The following is a 19,993-nucleotide window of genomic DNA, read 5'->3' on the forward strand; positions in this document are numbered from 1 at the left end:
GTCTAATTATGATGCAGCTTGTCACCAGAAAAATTAAATCTATTCAAAGTGCAAAAACAGAAAATTCTTTTCAAAGCATCACAAATGTACAGTAGTGTAGGGAGGTGCAGAAACAGCTAAGAACACATCCCAAAACTTTTTCTTAAAGTCAAATAAATATTAACAAAATAACTTTTAGATAATAATTGAAATTTAAAATTGACGAGTGAGGGAAAGCATAACTAGACAGAAATAGACATCTAGATCTCTGGTTGAATCAAATCATCAGAGCACTTGATTTAAGCTCCTTTAGAATTTTCCAACTGTTGGACAATTGTCAGATTTGTTTTGAGTCTTTATGAGCCCAAGCTATTATCTACAAAAAGAATTATTGAAGATTTAAATGTTCTGGACCATCAAGGCTCTGAAGCAATTCTCTACTGGCGTACTCTTTGGTACTCTTTGACTTTCTACATTATCTCACTTTGCCTTTTATCCCCTGAAACTTTTAACCCTTTCTTGTCTATCTTGAAATCCATAGGAGAGCTACCAAAATATCACAGAGAAAACAAACAAGCAGGCTATTAAGATCTGAACTTCCCCCAAGCGTTCTGCATAACGACTTAGGTCTGTGTATTGTCCTTGTAGAACTTTTGTCTAAGGTGCAAACCTGCTCACTGCACAGTGCCACTTTTTCACTCATTTCGGCATCCTTTTCACTTCCGCCTACTGCTGGTTAGCATGCCAGCACATGCAATTCTGTAAAACACCACACCTAAGCATGCATTGTTTAACTGTGACCTCAACTCTCTTTCTCTTTGTTGCAAGGACTTTTGATGTCTTTTTACCTCTTATTTCATCCTAAATCCATTGTACAGCACAAACAGTTTCCCAAAACTTATTTGTACATCGATGCTTGCTTGCCAAATGGACTAACTAAACTTGGCATCCAGGTTATTGATTTCCTGTCAACATTTTTACACGTGATTCTTCTTTCTTCACTTGACAGATAAAAGGGTTTGCTCTAAGACTTCCAGCATCTAAGGAAAACACCTACTGCGAAAATCAAAGATAGCAATCTCCCGAATAGCTGTTACGTTCTTTGATAAGGCAGAATCCTGTTAACAGGTTTTCAAATTGCGTCCAACAGTCTTTTAACAACCCACACTCTCTGGTGACTACCACCCTTATTCGGTCATTCTCAAAAACACATTTACTATTCCCTCATAGACAAGAAGAGAATCCAAATTAAGGAGTGAGTAGCCAACAGCCTCTAGAGTCACTAAAATCTGAGTTCCAAAAAGAACTCACAGGAGATCAGGAGATAATCTGATAACCTGCTTCCTGACCATGAGAAGCAAGAAAAACAAAAAGAAGAAAAGAACTCAGTTATCTAATTAAATCTACAGCATGTACCACTGAGAGTAGGTATGCATGTTTCTTTTTCCTTTGAGGACAAACTGCACATAGTTGTCAGGGAACATCTTTTTCATAGTAGTAAAAGACTACTTTTGTATCAACATTATGGAATACACATTGCATTTCCAAATGTAACCAGCATTCCTAAGGAAGTAAATGCAATAGTCAAGTGCAATCTAATGGAAGTACCTTTTAAAAACATAAATAGTAATCTATATTAATGATCATTTTAAAATATTTAATATAGTTCATTTGATAAATTGAACATGTGATCTTGATTTGTAGATTTCAAACTTTAAAAAAATCATTTCTCATTTCCAAAGGCAATTTATGGTTGAAATTTGTAATCTAATCTTCATAATTGAGGAATAATAAATCTCATTTTCATGGAACCACACTTTAATTGCAGTGGTAAAGATGCCTTTCAAGTAGGTACTCTTGGGTCATTAGAATGTTTTAGAATGTAGGGTGTAAGAATAATTTGAAGGGAGAAAATGCAAAATTTCAAGGCATTTTTAAATTTGATAAACACAGAAAATAAATTAAAATGATAAACAAAACATATAACTGTTTAGAAGAGAGATGCACACATTGATAAATCTTTCATTAATTCCAGCTGTGCTTTTATCTGACCCATTTGTACTTTCCTTCATGTGAGTTCAACCTCTCAAGCAAATGAATCCTGTTTGTTTACAAATTACCACAATGTCTTCTTTCAAAATTAATAAGCCAGACAAGAGTCTTGCAATCCCGAGTGGTCTAAAGAACTCTGCTCTTCTTGTGTATTCCGAGCTTCTGGGCTAATATCCACTTATCAGTGAGTGCATACCATGTGTGTTCTTTTATGATTGGGTCACCTCACTCAGTATGACATTCTCCAGTTCCACCCACTTGCCTAAGAATACCCAAGAAACAATTCACATATCAAATGCTGCCCAAGAAGAAGGAAGGGGAGGCCCCTGGTCCTGGAAAGGCTCAGTGCAGCAGTGTAAGGGAATACCAGGACAGGGAAACAGGAAGGGGTTGATTAGGGAACAGGGGGAGGGAAGAGGGCTTATGGGACTTTCAGGGAGGGGGATGCAGGAAAGGGGAAATCATTTGAAATGTAAATAAAGAACATATCGAATAAAAAAAGCCATTTTCATAGACAATTCTACCATCAACAGGGACCATCTATGATTTTAAAGCATGGTCATTCGTTTGTTTGATATTCTTTTAATACTTTCTCTAGCCTTGAAGACAAGAAAAGGCAATCTTTTTATAATCTGTCTTTCTTAAATCCCAATCACAATGAGTCCTGTAACACATAATACCCTGTAATATCCAATATGCATTGTCAATTTGTATTTCTTCTTTTATGAATTGCTGTTTCATTTCCTCTGGGGGGGGGGAAAGAACTGTGCTCTTTTCTTGGACTCACTAATCAACCTGCAACACTCTGTCTTCTACACCTATGACATAGTAAAATAGCTCCAAGGCTCATTAGTTCTGCTTCTTTATATAGTTTATATAGTTTTTTGGGAAAGTAATGGGCATTAGAGTTAACTGTACAATGCCATTCTACTAAGCAAGCACCTGGCATGCTCCTGGAATGTTCTTTTCCCCTGTCACACATGGTATAACTCCCTCCTTTCTCTACCATCACTGTGAGTCCTCTTTCTTTTCTTGGCAGACTAAATTTCTTCCCAACGTCAAGGTTTGGCTGTATGCCTTCTCTACTCTAAGTCCCCACTGTAACTGAGTGATTTCATCCAAATACATGGTTTCAATTACAAAACCCGCATAGCCCTATACAAGACCTCTGAGCTCAACTGCTAACTTAAATCTCTTCTTTGATATATTTAACAAGGGCATATCAAATATGATATGTTGCGCTGGGGATGTCATTCAATGGAAGATTGCTTGCCTGTCATGTTTAGGGATCTCATTAAATATTTATTGCCTAATCCTGTAACAAACAACTCAAATTCAAAGTGAGCTCACAAATATCTTCAAATGTCTGTTCCTCAGTTTCCCTTTTATGCTTGAGAATCTCTACCTTAGACTTACCAATCAGAAACCTTTTTTATTTAGCTTGTTGTCAGCTTTATTTAATACTGAAGCTTATCATAGCAATTATTTCCATTTATTTCTACCACATTCCTAGGTCAAAATGTACCATATCCTCCCTGGATTACTGAAACAAACTGCTGTCTAGTCTTCTTCTGCCCATTCTATTTATCTTTAAACTTATTCGCTTGAGTTACATGTTAAATTCTGTCTATGTTTCTATGGCCTATGAATCAAAAATAATGCCTATAAAATGACATGATTTAAAGAGACAAAGAAGAAAGATATTTTTGACACAAAAAGCTGTAGGAATGTGAGATTTCAGTGTTCACAAATAACATGTATGCACCTGCTTGCTGCCAATTATTCATTGGTGCATTTCTGGTATAGGATCAGAGTTAATTGATCACAGACTCATCAGTTCAAACTATGAGCCCCAGATTTCCAATCCTCCATAACTTAATACTGTCATTTAAGGAGGGCCATGTATCCTCCTTAAAATAATAATAAAAATAGGCAGAGTGATTAACACAACTTTAAGAAATGTGAACTAGTCTGTCACTGATTTTTTTTTTTTTTTTTTTTTTTTTTTTTTTTGGTGACATAGGAGTACCCAGACAGAGAAATGGGACGGGGTAATTGGCGAATGGGTGGAGAGAAGAGGGCTTATGGGACATATGGGGAGGAGGGAACTGGGAAAGGGGAAAACACTTGGAATGTAAACAAAGAATATAGAAAAAAAAGAAATGTTCAACATCATAAGTCATTAGGGAAATGCAAATCAAAACAACCCTGAGATTTCACTTCACACCAGTCAGAATGGCTAAGATTAAAAACTCAGGAGCTTGCAGGTGATGGGGAGGATGTGGAGGAAAAGAACACTCCTCCACTTCTGGGGGGATTGCAAGCTGGTACAACCATTCTGGAAATCAATCTGGCAGTTCCTCAGAAACTTGGGCATGACACTTCTGGAGGACCCTGCTATACCACTCCTGGGCATATACTCAGAGGATTCCCCAGCATGAAATACAGATACATGTTCCACTATGTTCATAGCATATATATAATAGCCAGAAGCAGGAAAGAACCCTGATGTCCCTCAGTGGAGAGATGGATACAAAAAATGTGGTATATTTGCACAATAGAATACTAGTCAGCAATTAAAAACAATGAACTCATGAAATTTTTAGGCAAATGTTTGGAACTGAAAAATATCATCCTAAGTGAGGTAACCCATTAACAAAAGATCATACAAGGAATGCAGTCACTGATAAGTGGATATTAGTACAGAAGCTCTGAATACCCAAGACACAATTCACATATCAAATGATTCCCAAGAAGAAGGAAGGAGAGGGCCTTGGTCCTGGAAGGGCTTGATGAAGCAATTTAGGGGATTACTAGGACAGATAAGTGGGAGGGGGTTGATTGGGGAATGGGCAGAGGGAAGAGGGCTTATGGGACATATGGGGAGAGGGGATCCTGGAAAGGAGAAAATCATTTGGAATGTAAACAAAGAATATAGAGAATAAATTTAAAAAATTAAAAAAAAAGAAAAAAAGAAATTACCTCTACAGTTAAATCTGATTCATGACAGAGAACAAAGAGAAGGCACTGATCACAATAACTTTAATAGAAAATAATTGTCAGCAAAAGTGGAATACTTTTGGTGAAACATTTTGTGCTCACAGCTTTTTGTCACAAAAACAAATAAAAATGGGTATACAACCAAATAAAGATTCTGAAACACTTGGTAACCAAGAAAGAAAAACCATTTATTAATATATGATTTATTTATCTCTCCTATCTTCCTGCCTTAGTTTGTTTATAAATGCCCTCAAGAGTAGTTTTCTTAATTTTAATGTTTACCTTCTAAGCTCACAAGTATAAGTGAAAATTCTACCTAGCAAATTTATTTTCAATTATTTTAGGAAGCATTTTTGTGCTTCCTTACACATATGTATATTGGCATATATTTGCTTATTTGTATTTACACATATTCTTTGTCTAATAAAACATTGCCAAAATTAATATTTTCATATTAAATAGTATATGTCATCTCTTTGATTATAGGTTTCTATTGAAAACAAATAATTGAAAAAAAAATAAGAATCATACCTGAGCCTGAAGAAAAGAGGGGGTCAATAGTACAGTCTGGAGGTTCTGGAACATCAATTATATTAATAGTCAAAACATGTCTCATGACTCCTCCAGTATCAACTATAAGTAGAAATCTGGTTGGATCTGTTTCATAATTAAAGATTTTTGTAGAAGTGATGACACCTGAATCTAATAAAGAAATAGTTAAAATTATAAATATTGTCTATTAATCTAGCTAGTAATCTACCTACTAATAAATATATACTTGAATATTTACAAAATGTGTTAGAATTATATAAGTGTTATATAATGCTATATAAATAAATTAAATTGATGCTGACATGATTTATCCAAAGCTGCACAATGAATAGTCATTCTATGAATCTTTAATGAATAACTGAAAAGAAAATAGGTACAAAAGTAGATTCCCTGCAAAAAATGAAATATAAATGATTTGGACATTGTCTAATAAACTCCCTTTTCCTAAACCATGTTCATTGAAAATTATTTATGAGATCACAGAGGCTAAGATCACAATGATTTCACTGCCTATATTTACTTGCTAGAAACAAAGAAAAGTAAATAACATACATGATATATGTTCTTTGTATATGTTAGAATGTGGGTATAGGGCTGTGGTATGTACATGTACGTTTTTTGATGCTGCCCTCAATCACTTATTATCTTGTATTAGAACAGGATATCTGTTTATTTCAGTGCATTTATTGACTATACTGTCTGGCCAGCAAGCATGCCTGCTAGATCTCTCTGTCCTGTTCCCACCAGCACTAGATTACAGACAACCATGCCATGCCCAACCTTTTTTATGAGTGCTAATGGTCTGGCCTCAAAATACTCATGTTTATGTGGTAAATACTTTATCAACAGAGCCATCTCTCCAGATGCTGAGCTCTGGGTTTTCCAGAATTTTTTAACTGAAACTAAGATAAAAAAAAAATATTAGCAAGAAGTCTATGTTGTGGAAAGAGCTAAATTGCTTCTGATAGACTACTCTAATTCTCAGCATTAAAATAATCAGTTAAATTAAGGCAAGAAGAGCTAGTATAGATGAAATGCAGAAATATAAAGACATTTCAAAATATTTTTGTTGTTAGTAGGAATATCAATATTATTGAGACTGGATATTTTCAAAAAATTATAAACACATCTTAAGAGCTAAGCTGCTTTAAAGGAAATATAATATAGTCTTCTTAAGAAACTTATTCACAGGAGGCAGAGGGAGAGAGGTATCTGGGAGGGAGAGTGAATGGAGTGGGGAAAAGGGGAACAAGATCAGGTATTGGGGGCAGAAACAGGAGAGAAGCCCAGAGTGTCAAGAGAATGAATGGAAATAAGCAGCGTTCGGGGGAGGGAAGTGGGAGCACCCTCTAGAAAGTACCAGAGAATAGGGAGGTGATAGAGTCTCAGGGCTCAATGGGAGTGACCTTAGTCAATGTGCCCAACACTTGAGGGGTGGGACTCAATGAGTGCACCTCCAGTAGATAGATAGGGCCTCAAGTGGAAGAACTGGGTTACTAACCCACAGTCAAATTTTCTGAGCCAGAATTATTCCTATCTAAAAGAAGCACAGGGACAAAAATGGAGAGGAGACTGAAGGAAAGGTGGTCCAATGAGTGGCCAAACTTAAGATTCATCTCATGGTAGTGAAGTGAAGGGCACCAAGGCCTGATACTATTACTGATGCTATCTATGATGTGCTTACAGATGGGAGTCTGGTATTGCTGCCCTCTGATAGGCCCTACCAATAGATGACTGAGACAGAAACACACAAATATTTACACACAAACATTGGACTGAAGTTGGGGACCCCCAATGATTAAAATAAGGGAAGTATTAAAGAAGAGGAGAACAATCCCATAGGAAGACCAGCGGTCTCAACTAACCCAGACCCCAGGGAACTCCCAGAGACTGAGCCACCAACCAGGGACCAGTCCAAGGCTCCTGATACATACATAGCAGAGATCTGCCTGCTCAGGCCTCAGTGGGAGAAGATGTGCTTACTCCTCAAGAGACTTGAGGCCCCAGGGAAGGGAGAGCCCTAGTGAAAGGAAGCTCCCTCTAGGAGGCAAGAGAAAGAGGAATGGGATGAGGAACTATGAAAGGGAAGTTCGAGAGTCAGGGAGGAAATGACTAGAATGTGAATAAATAAAATAGTTTTTTTAAAAAAAAACATATTGAATAGGAATGAAAAACCATTATAAATTCTGAGAAACTCAGTATGACCGACAGATAATATCTTTTACTATCTTTTAAAACAAGTACACTTAAGGATATTAGCTTATGAATTGAAAAATGACAAATAGTATGCTTTCCTGAACAGACTTCTTATAAGTTCTAATAGATTTCCTTTTTGATTTTTTGTAATGCTAAGTGTCAGATAAACTCAAATCATAGACAAGACAAACATAGCTCTACCAGAACTTCTCTTCAACTGACATGGGGCTTATGTATTGTTCCTAAATAGTCAAGAAGTGATTTCAAAATGTGGTACTAGATGAAGCCTTGAGGAAATACCAATAGGCCAATGAAAGGATGTGTTTACTATAGTGTCTCCTAATTGGTCTCATCTTCTTAGGCTAAGCAAACTAAACTTGATTCAATGGCCCTATGGGCCTTTCTCAACTCCCATTAAAGATTTTGCTGTTAAGGATATAATGCAAGATTGGTGGTATCCCTGTAGATAAAATCTGATTTAATCTAGTTTTAAAGGCCCAACTACCAAAAATAGCTCATATACCGGTACCAATGTAGTCCATGATGTTTGTTGATGATGAGGTATAATGAAAAAAAAAAAAAGAAAGCTTTAGTATCTGGTGTGATTAGACATTTGAATCTAGAATGTTTTATTTGTTGGAGGCTACTTGGTGATTTACCAAGTTGGTAAAATCAAACTTGGTGCTTTGGGGAGGTAATGAATTCATCAAAAGTGAGGATCTCCAGATTATTAGGGAATGTCCTAGCAGGGAATTTTGTGAGCCCTGCCTTTGTTGTCTTCTCTCTTCTCTCATGACACTCTTCATTTTCTCTCTGTCCATGCAGTGAGCTACTTTTCCTTGTCATTCATCTCTGTGATGTCTTAGAGCCTTTCATGACTAACAGCAATAAAAATCAACCAATGAGAAACTATCATGTCTCAAACACTGTGCATATTAGATAAAAGAAAGGAAGAAAGTTTGGTGCTTCATAGATTTGAAATCTTGGACAAAAGGGAGTGGCACTATTTGGAGGTGTGGCCTTATTGAAGTAGGTGTGGCCTTGTTGCAGGAAGTATGTCATTAGGGGTAGGCTTTGAGGTTTTAGATACTCAACCTAGATACAATGGCTTTCTCTCTTCCCACTGCCTGACTACCAAGATGTAGAAGTCCTGGCTCATTCTCCAGCACCATATCTGCCTACATGTCACCATGCTTCCTACCAGGATGATAATGGACTAAAGCTCTGAACTTGTAAGCCAGCCCAAATTAAATGCTTCCTTTATAAGTGTTACCAGGATCATGGTTGTCTCTTCACAGCAATAGAAATTTGATTAAGAAAGAGTGTTTAGATATTGATAGACTCATTTCAGCAGTTTATCAAATTCTTTCTTAGAGACAAATTTGAATAAAATTTCAGAATTTATTCTTATGAAGGAATACAATAATATTGGAAATGTCACTTAGCCAACTTGCAAAATAAAAAAAAATAGTATAGCTTAAGGAAACTAATTTAAATAACTTGTTATGCAGCACAACAGAATAAAAGAAGTATGTAGATAGAGTTGGGTTAAGAATTAGAAATACAGCCATGAGTTTACTAGTATAACAGTATACTCTAAAAAATCAAAGATGTGGTGCTTACCCTCAAGAAATAAAATTGGAAATAGAAGTAGTAAAAAAGTAAATCAAAAAAAAAAAAAAAGACTTACAGTACACAAAGGGAGCTAGATATGATGACATAGCACCATAATGTTAATACTCCCAAAGAGAAAGCAGGGAGTTTACTAATTTAAGGATAACTCAGGCTACTTAGAGAGAATATCCTTTTTAAAATAAGGAATGGAATAGAAGAGAAGGAAAGGAATGGGAGGGGGGAATGAGAAGATAAAAGAGCATTTTATATAAGATTTAGACCAGGTTGCATTCCTAAATGATACCTTTGATTTATTTCTCAACTGACAAATCAAAGTTGCAAAGAGATTGTTCAAGAGAAGAATAGAGACAGATGTCATGACATGTGCCAAGGTTCAGAGAAAGAAGGCTATGTATAGGAGACACTAACTAATATATAATATATTTAACTGATAGTGTTAACTTTGAAAATATAAGTATCAAAAGGGGTCACATTTTAAAGAGACTCATGTATTATATTAAGGAATTTTTCTTTTATCTTGGGAAAATAGAAACCTATTGTGTAATTATGTGTTATAAAATATATGGGAATATATATTATTTATAGAATTTAATATATATAGAAATATATTAAATATAAATAAATAGAAATATATCAAAGTGTTGTACTGAGTGACCATATTTTCTCTTTCATAAAAGGTCTGTCAATAAAAAGAAATTAGTGAAAAAAACCTGGAAGCAAGAAAGCTGTTTTGGAGACTGGTATAAAAGAGAAGAGATGTGATGGGAAATGGCTTGAGACAATGATTTTGAAAATGAAGATTATGTACCAAAGAATTAGAATCCCAACAATTTGAGATGGATTCAATCAGATCAAAACTATGCTGAAAGTCTGCAATCCACATTGTCACACATTTCTAAAGGGCACACAGTAGCAAAGTCTAATACACTTCATGTGTGTGATGTTCTGCAAAGTAGTAGAGGATGCAGGCCATGGGGTACTGGGAGGTTGCATGTTCTTGTACAGGGCTGCTTTGTCTTTTGAGAGTAATGTAATATATATAGGTCTTCCACAAAGGTTAAAGGAGAAGTTTCAGGAAAAGCTAATCAAGCCTTTGAATAATTAAATTTAAGGTGTTTCTGAGTACCTCTTTGCAGTAGATATGTTGAACTATGGTTCACTCATATGTCTAGGATTAGGGTGTGTACTTTGTTATCATCCAAATATACTTAGTAACTGTGGTAATGTGATAGTTAGGTAAGGTTTTAGTCAAGACATGAATGCAAGATCTAATAAGTAGGTGGAAACCAATATGGCCCTATATAACACAGTATAGATAATAAGAAAGAGAAAAGCTGGTATTGTGGGGAAGAAGAGGTGGAAGAAAAATATAGTTAGGGAAACTCAGTACACTATAGTGTCATAGGAATCAAAAGATAAATGGGGTGGTTGGAGAAATAGCTCAGTGGTTAAGCATACTGACTGTTCATCTACTAGAGCCTAGTTCTAGTTCTAGCATCTATATGGTAGTTCATAACTATTTGTAACTCCAGTTGCAGAGGATCCAACACCTTCTTCTGGATTATAGAAGCATTGTATACATATGGTGCACAGACACACATGTATGCAAAGTAGCTACAGACATAAAATAAACATAAATACAACTTTAAGAAAAAGATGAGTGTGCTTCAAAAATAACTTTTACTTAAAACAGTAATATTATATGAGGCAAGGACCAAACAATAGCCTTGCATAAAGCATTAGAGTGCTATGTTTTGTTTGATTCACACTGAACTTACCCAAGAATATATGACATAGGTCAGTGTTTAAAACAATGCTGAAGAGAATTCTTTACATACTGAACAATTTAATGAGATGTGAGATGTCTTGTGGAGACATGTGAGTTTTATTAAGATAAGAATCGCTTAAGTGATTACAGAAATGATTACCAATTCTTTTTAAAGAGTTTAAAAAATAACCTGAGTTTGAGATTCTGAAACTAAAAGGAAAAGAAAAGGGATTGGGAGTTTGCTTAATAGTTCTAGAACTTGTTGTTCAGGCTCAGGGGTCAGAGTCTAGATTCCCAACACCCACATAAAATCTAGGCAGACATAGCTCACCTATATCCCTAGTCTTAGAAGGAAAATACAATGGACTCCTGCAAAAACAGGATAGCTAGATTAGCAAAATTTGTTAGCTCTGAGTTCAAGTGAATGACCCTGCCTCAACACATAAGTCAAAAGCAATGAAGGAAGATATTCAACATCAATCTTTGACCCCTCAACATATGTGTATGAGAATCTGTATAAATACATACAGTCATAAACATGTAAACACATATGTCTTTACACACATGCAAAAAATGAATACAGGAACAAAATTGTTTGGAATGTAGATAAACTTCTGGCAACAACCATAGGGATGTGTGAAGGGCAATTTATTCTAATGTTATCAAGATTGGAGTACAGAGTTTTACACTGGCTCACAAAAGGGATTCAGCACTTGTGACACTGGGTAAAAGATAGTATGAAGATCAAAGAAACAGAAGAACTGCTGTGGCAGAACATGAAATGGAAAGAAATAGTATGAATGACATAATTCTGTCCCCAAGGAAATGACTACTAGGGTGTGGGAAGAAGCTGAAAATAAGCAGGGAAAATTCCGAAGAGGGCCGAAGCCACACTCTGGAACCAGTTTTACAGACTGAGAAGTATGCTGACTCCCCACTTCCTGACAGAGATAAGAGATGTGTGGGAGTGTGAGTAATATAAACAGGAAACGTGCTATGGTTCTCTCTGAAGAAGTAATTTTTTGGGAAAAACCAAGAGGTAGAAAAATGTCTCAAGATAGGTGGAGAAAGAGAGGGTTTTTTTTTTAAGATACATTTTTCATAAGTGGCACAAATTGGGGGCAGAACCAAAGGATTTGAGTTAACAAGACTGTGTGTGAAGAAGTTGAGTGGGATGCTGGTGAGCAAGAGAAAGGCATAAACATTTGTTGGCAAGAGCTTCCGCCTTAGGTGACACCAAGGACCACAGATGCAAATGTATTCATATTGTAAAAAAAAAAGTGGCAAACAAGGAAAATGGAAGATTTCATAGGTATCTAAGCAAGAGCTACACGATCATCCTAGCAGAGGTCATATAGGAAAAACATGTCTTGCAACCAAATAGCAGGCATGTGCAGGAAGCTCTTTGTCTACTGAACTATTTTCTCAGACACATGGATTTTGATTTTTCCTAGTCACATTGCTATAAGACTCACTCCTAAGACTCTTCAACTGCCTGCCATTCAGATCCAGACAAAGTATGGGCAGAGTCACGTGTCCTGTGATACCAGAACCAGAGCAGCAGAGACAGGAGGATTCCGAGATCTTTCTGGTTAGACAACCTAGTCAAATTAGTGGACTCTAGACTTAGTGGAAGAACCTATGTTAAAAAATAAGGTGGAGAGCAGTTGAAAAAGACCAGCCATGCCAAACTCTGACCTACACATACACTGTTACAAAAACCACACACAAATGGTAAAGAAATGAATCAGAGGCCCTAGAGCCACAGAAAGATTTCTAGTATCAAACTCTAGTAAAGAACCTTAATTCTAAATTTGAGGTTTAAGTCTCAGAAAGTAAATGGAGGAGGAGGCCTCTGAGGAACAGAATTTGGAAATGACTTCTATAAAATGGGGCTGTTGTAGAGTGTGGAGTTTGCTCCACTGTTGGTAGAACATTCTGAAGAAGACACATGGTTCGCAACTGAGACATAAAGCTATTTCTATTCTTAAAACTTACATTCTTATATTTAGAATCATCATACCAGACAATATTTTGATATTTCTTGAATATAATACACAAATAAATGTACATGTGAATTTTTAACAACTGTGTGAAAAATGGATAATAGATATGCTAGGGCACAACTCAGTTTATAATTAACACTTATCTAATTTCATATATAATTATAAAACTCATGTATTGAACAAAAAAAAAGCATCATGGATTAAAAACAAGCTAGTGTTCTCTCAACAACCTTCACAAGTATCACCTGTATTTTCAGGAGGTCCTGGACCACAGGCTAACTATGGGAAAAAGTAAATTCTGCTGACTTCTTCAGTGTTTCAACTAAGAGCATCTTCTTATTACGCCATTGAGCTCTTAGAAGGTAAACCACCTGACTGGGATTTGGGTGCTGCCAGAAGTGTGGGAAACAAACTGTGTTCCCTGCCTTAGTGATGCATTAGTGACGCATTAGTAATTCTCACAGAGAGAGTTAAAATGTATTGGTCAAAATATCTTCAAAGTTTTTTCCTTGAAGTTGATTCAACACGCATAGCCCAAAGCATCTGTTATTCAGTGGCCACTTTCTGCTTTGAAAGGAACACTCAGGCTCTTTAATGGACAAAACTTAATTTTCTTAGGAAAGAAGACTTGGGGCAGTGTCAGACTTATTCTGTGTGTGGAGCAAGACAGAGGGGAAACCTTGAGGGATGGCAATTATCTGAAGAGAATTTTGAGCAAACATTCTAATGCACAGGTGGAGTATAACTAAACAATTATCTTAAGAGTCTTACTTTAACATTTGGAAAATAAAAATACGTAAATGATAAAAATTAATTTACTTGCATCGATGACAAAGTCTTTTGTCTTATTCAAAAAGCGGTAGGCATTTGGTCTCCCAGCCACATCTTTGTCATAAGCACGGCTTAGCTCTGTTCCAGGAAGTTTATTTTCAGGCAAATTCACAGGGTTGATTAATATCTGAATATCTGCTCCGATATAGGAGAACACTAAAGTGTCAACACAGAAAGATTTAAGTGAAACCAAGTATAAATTAAAATTAAACATTTGTCCCATAGTCATTCTCTGGGGTGGTGCTCACAGTTGGAGAAAGTGCTGCATGTGAAAAAAAGCTGCAGGTGAATTTCTTTTTAAAAGGCATTTTGACACACATTTTCTGTTGGGCCCTACATAATAAATTTGGCTGATCAACAAAATGAGATTCTTGTTTAAAGATTCTGTCTTTAGATTATGTCTTCATTCAATCTGCTATTGAACTATTAATAACCATGATCACTATTCCTGTCCAGAGAAAATTTCACTAGTTTCTTCCTTCTTATTGATCATTCAGTCTAGGAATTTTGTACATTCAGTTAAAATATATTTTAATGGAAACTTTATTGCATTTTTATTTGAAATACCACTCTGAAACATCACTGTGATGTCCTTCCTCATTTTATCTACTTACTCATTTTCATTGTTTTCATCATCATGAAAAAATACTCTGTTTTATTTTAGATGTGACTCATTATAGATTCACAACTTCACACCTCCACAGCAAAAAGCAGATATAAAATATTGTTAAATTCATTCAGTGACTGTGAAATACAACTCAAGAGATAATATGCGAGCATATGCAGTATCCATAGACATAGCACAGTGTGAAAATTATTCATAAGCTTAAGAATTGTATCATATGATCCTGTTATATGGTAGAAAGATGACAGAAGCAAATAGTATTATGAAAAAACTCTGGAAAATATCAAGATGAGTCCTGTCTGAAATAACCCAAGGCCATATTAAGTGTTTCTCCTTACTCATACACACAAAAGAATCTAACATAGTTCCAATTCTTCAATACCCATATTCTTTTAAAAGGAAACTATCAGTAAACTTAAACTCACCTGAGCATATTAACAAAATCTGGAAGATATTCATCTTCAGGCTGGCTTCTTCAGGGCATACACTAATGCCTACTAACAAATGCACAACTTTGGCTATTTATACAAATTCTGTCTTCATACAAGTTAAGCCAGCAGGTCAATAAGCTGTTACTCAACCACGATGCCAGTAGGTTTATTCTCTTTGGCTGTATGATTATGTGCACAGATCATATTTCGACTCCTGTGTTTGTTCCCACACAAATCTGGTGAGATTATCAGCAAACTCAGGATCGTTAGGTGCCACCCATTCAATTGACACCTTTGCAGTTGATGAGTGGTTTCCTATGGAGAATTTTGGGCCAGATGCCAGGTATTTTCTTTATCCCTGCCGATCTAGAAACACAGTGTATACTTGGAAACCCGACTGGTTTGGAAACTTGTAGCTGGTATGTACTTGAGTACTAGTGGTTGTACAATCACCTCTGTACCTACAGTTTCTGAAGAAACAAGACCAAAACCTAGGTATCTCCTAACCTAGCAAATATAAAGAGTGGATAAAATTAACTATAACTCCCAGAGAGGAAGTAGGAGGTCAATAAAAATCTATAGAAATTTAGGTAAGAAAGAAACACTTCTAAGGAAAGAAAATCCTCAGAGAGGGAACATTATGTAAAAAAACTTACTAGAACTAAATTTTCTGACAGTCATCGCATTATAAAAGGATTTTTTTACTCTTCTCAGTATTTATAAGTTTATATATTTATAAATTATTCATATTCAATTTGGCATCATTTAGAATTATACACAAAATGTGAATAAATTTAAAAGAAGGATATAATTATTTAAGTATTATGTTACATTGATAGAGAATTATGTTCATAAATACATTGGAAATTATATAAATATGTCACACAAAAAGATTTTCTATCTCTCAACTATTTAAAATGATTTATTTTCTAATGTGAACTATTATTCTTAGTAATATTAATGAGATGAAGAGTGAAGCAAATAAAAAGCAAGTAATATTTCTTTAAAAATGTATTTCATTTGTTAAAAATGTCTTTTTTCCACTGGATGGTCTTAGCTTCTTTGTCAAAGAGCAAGTGAGCATAGGTGTGTGGGTTCATTTCTGGGTCTTCAGTTTTATTCCACTGATCTTACTACCTCTATCTGTACCAAGATCATGCAGTTTTTGTCACTATTTCTCTGTAGTACAGCTTGAGGTCAGGGATGGTGACTATCCCAGATGTTCTTTTATTGTTGAGAATAGTTTTGCTATCCTGGGTTTTTTGTTATTCCAAATGAATTTGCAAATTGCTCTTTCTAACTCTAAGAATTGTGTCAGGATTTTGATGGGAATTGCATTGAATCTGTACAAAATATCATCCTGAGTAAGGTAATCCAATCACAAAAGAACACAGATGGTATGCACTCATTGATAAGTGGAGATTAGCTCAAAAGTTCAGAATACCCAAGATACAATTCACAGACCACATGAAGCTCAACATGAAAGTGTGGGTGTTTCAGTCTTTCTTAGAAAGGGTAACAAAATACTCACGGGAGCAAATATGGAGACAAAGTGTGAAGCAGAGACTGAAGGAAAGGCCATCCAGAGACTGTCCAACCTGGGGATCCTTCTCATATAGAGTCACCAAATGCAAACACTATTGTGGATGCTAAGAAGTGCATGCTGACAGGAACCTGACATACCTCTCTCCTATGAGACTGTCAGAGTCTGACATATACAGAGGCAGATGCTCGCAGCCAACAAAGGAACTGATCACTAGATCCCCAATGGAGTGGAGAAAGGACAGGAGGAGCTGAAAGGGTTTGAAACCCCATAGGCTAAACAACAACTTCAACCAACCAGAGCTCCCAGGGTCTAAACCACCAACCATGGCTCCAGCGCCGGAAATGGCATTGTTGGACATCAATGGGAGGAGAGGTTCTTGGTCCTGTGAAGGATCAATGCCCCAGTGTAGAGGAATGCGAGAACAGGGAGGCAGAAGTATGTGGGTGAGTGGTAGTACACCCTCATAGAAGCAGGAGGACAGAGGGTTGGGATAAGGGGTGTTGTTGGGGGAGAATCAGGAAAGGGGTATAATATTTGAAATGTAAATAAATATAATATCCAATCAAAAATAAAAGTAAATGAACAAAAACAACAACGAAAAACTCATTTCAATTTTGCCCATTAACTGTACATGAAGAAATTTACTTACTAAACATTTTATTAGATAGATATGTTATATAGAATACCAAAATTGTATGATTCATTACACCCCTTAAAATACTTAGACTGAAAAGTCCATGAACATTCCAATCAAATGTAAGATTTTTTTTACATTTTATATAATATTGTTTATTTTTAACAATTAGGTATATCTAAAAATTACATTGATTACATGAACTCTGGCTTGCCCCAACACATCCTGTGTATTTCCCTTCCTTCATGGTCTCTCTCTCTCTCTCTCTCTCTCTCTCTCTCTCTCTCTCTCTCTCTCTGTGTGTGTGTGTGTCTCTGTCTCTGTCTCTGTCTCTGTCTCTCTCTCTCTCTCTCACACACACACACATGCACACACTTGCGCACGCACGCGCACACACACACACACACACCTCACTGGGAACAATTAATGCCACCTGCTGGGATGTTGCCTGTACTTGATCTCATGTGGGTAACCATGCAGCATCTTATAGTACTTGCCATTATCATCCGGTTATTAACATTATTTTCATTCATTCTTTCAGGATTTTTACCTGATCTTTGTATAGGGGTAAATATATGCATCATCCTTTAGAGCTGAATACACAATAGTTACCTATTCCCTACATATCAGTGTTATCTAACCTGTTTAATATTTTTATGTGCTCATATGTGAGGCCAAAACTTATAGAATGGAACTAGAGAGATGGCTTAGTGACTAAGAGCTCTCCTGGTGCAATAATAATACCAAAGCTTTGATACCTATGGACATGGCAAGTGAGGTGTCTGCACATTGATAACTTCTTCTCTAACCAGAACACAGTCACTGTGATCTCTGGGGGTTTCAGGATTTTAGCTCAGCCTAGAAAATGAGGGCTCCAAATTTAGGAAGAGACTTTATTGCAAAAATGGGCAAGGAGTCATACAAGATGCCATGTAATAGTCTCTTCTGGACTCCATTGACAAACACAGATATCCTATGTGTGCTTGTGTGTACACTCATGTGGATAAAAAATTAGATTATGTTTATACTTGTAAGTTTTACATTTGGGACGTATGCCAACCATGTCTCAGAAATATAGGCACAATGGAAGTGTAGGATTTAACACACAATGAACAAATAACTCAGAAGCAATGAATATCCACAGGTGTAAAGCAGTGATAAGGTTTAAAAATCACTGAAATGTTTCATTCAAAAATTCCACTTCTTGCATTGCTATGAGAGCTTAGCTAGAATTCAAAGTTGCCAAGATGGACAAGGGGAGATACACTCAAGCCCTAGCCACTAACAGAAACAGCTGCAGTTAACGCCAACTGGAAAGAGGAAAATCTGTTTTCTCCAATGGAGTGTCACTGGGTATTGTAACCCCACTTCAGGGCAGACCCAATGACCAGGAGTAGTTGGCCAACACGAAACAGATTCCATGCTCTTTTGTTATGTTTTGGGTTTGCTTCTATTGAATTGTTTTTGTTTGTTTTGACCTTATTTTCACTACATGCATTTTTATTTCTGAGGGAAGAAATGAGAGGGCACATGAACTTGGGTGGGTAGTGAGGTGCTAAACACCTGGGAAGATTTGGGGAAGGGGAAGAATATGAGCAAAATACATTATATTTGTATTTTTTTAAAAGTTCAAAAACAGAATGATAAAAATACACTTTTCCCAAAATACCTTTGTCATATGAGACATTCTCTATAAAAGCAGTTACTTTCCTGTTCCTCCTAAAATGACACATTTATCTTTAAGGGACAGATATAGTTCATATTCTTATAATCTCATATAAGATACCTGCACATTATAGAAAATAATAAAATATTATGATCTAAATTCATATTTAATAATGTTGTTTAATAATAAATAAGAAAACATCATATGGCCATTTAAGAATTAGCTTTAAAAAAAACTTTTTCCTTTTGCTGCTGGCATTTTGCTTACATATATATTTCCACCACTATGGGCACAAATTCTAAGCATAAGCATGTCACTAATTTTCTCTGAGTTTTTACTTACTTCCATTGCTTCAGTACTGGATGGTACTGGGTTCAGATTTTGCTGGGTATCTCCTGTAGGTGTATTGTCATTGTTTCAGAACTAAAGGGCAACCCAAGTTCATGTTTCTCTTGTCTGCACTATTGGTGTTTATTTCTAAAATAATCATAAAAGTACGCAGAAGGATATTCTGTTCTCTCTGAGGACAGAGTAAGTAACCTACAAACCTCAGGCATTTACTGGCCTGTGGTCAGAGTATAAATTTCTTCCTGCAGTCAATTGTGATAAACCAGTCCCTGGCTCAAGCGTTGACTATGGTCACTAGTTTCCCTCTGCTGTGTCTTATGCTGGGCCAATAATCTATACACTGAAATCATACAAAAACCTTCCTATTGAAGTGGTCTTGTGCCCAAAACTACTGTCACCAGGCATAAATTATCTGCCTGTTGTAGAAATCTCATCAGCTAAAGCTATCTGCCTTGCACTGGTACCTGAGCTGTATGAGAGTCTTTGTTCTCAGTCTGCTGCAAAGGAGACACTGTCATGACCATCCCAGTGTGAGGCTTTAATGCATTCGCACTGAGTTCCAGCTCTAAGTCTTGGGTTTAGAAACTAACCTTACCCCCTCTGAATAGGCTCTAGTATGATACTGCTACCCTAGGATTGGGTAGTGTTAAGTCCATCTCTTGCTACACAGAATTTTGCTGTCCCAAGTCATACAGGAAAAAAAAAAAGGAAGACAAAACAAAGA

The 19,993-nt window shown here is 36.2% G+C and overlaps 1 protein-coding gene across 1 annotated transcript in view; it reads right to left on the reverse strand.

The window, feature by feature from the left end:
* Window positions 1–15,103, reverse strand: part of LOC127677246 (cadherin-related family member 3-like) — a 94,599-nt gene extending 79,496 nt beyond the window's left edge. The window contains exons 1-3 of the mRNA XM_052172373.1: window positions 15,070–15,103; window positions 14,008–14,175; window positions 5,563–5,733 (exon numbers count right to left, since the gene is read on the reverse strand). Of these exons, the coding sequence (XP_052028333.1) occupies window positions 5,563–5,733; window positions 14,008–14,175; window positions 15,070–15,103 (373 nt within the window). The remainder of the gene's footprint in view (window positions 1–5,562; window positions 5,734–14,007; window positions 14,176–15,069) is intronic.
* Window positions 15,104–19,993: the final 4,890 nt, after the last annotated feature.

Source organism: Apodemus sylvaticus, chromosome 2 (genome assembly GCF_947179515.1).
Source record: "Apodemus sylvaticus chromosome 2, mApoSyl1.1, whole genome shotgun sequence".
Taxonomy (NCBI): Eukaryota; Metazoa; Chordata; class Mammalia; order Rodentia; family Muridae; genus Apodemus; species Apodemus sylvaticus.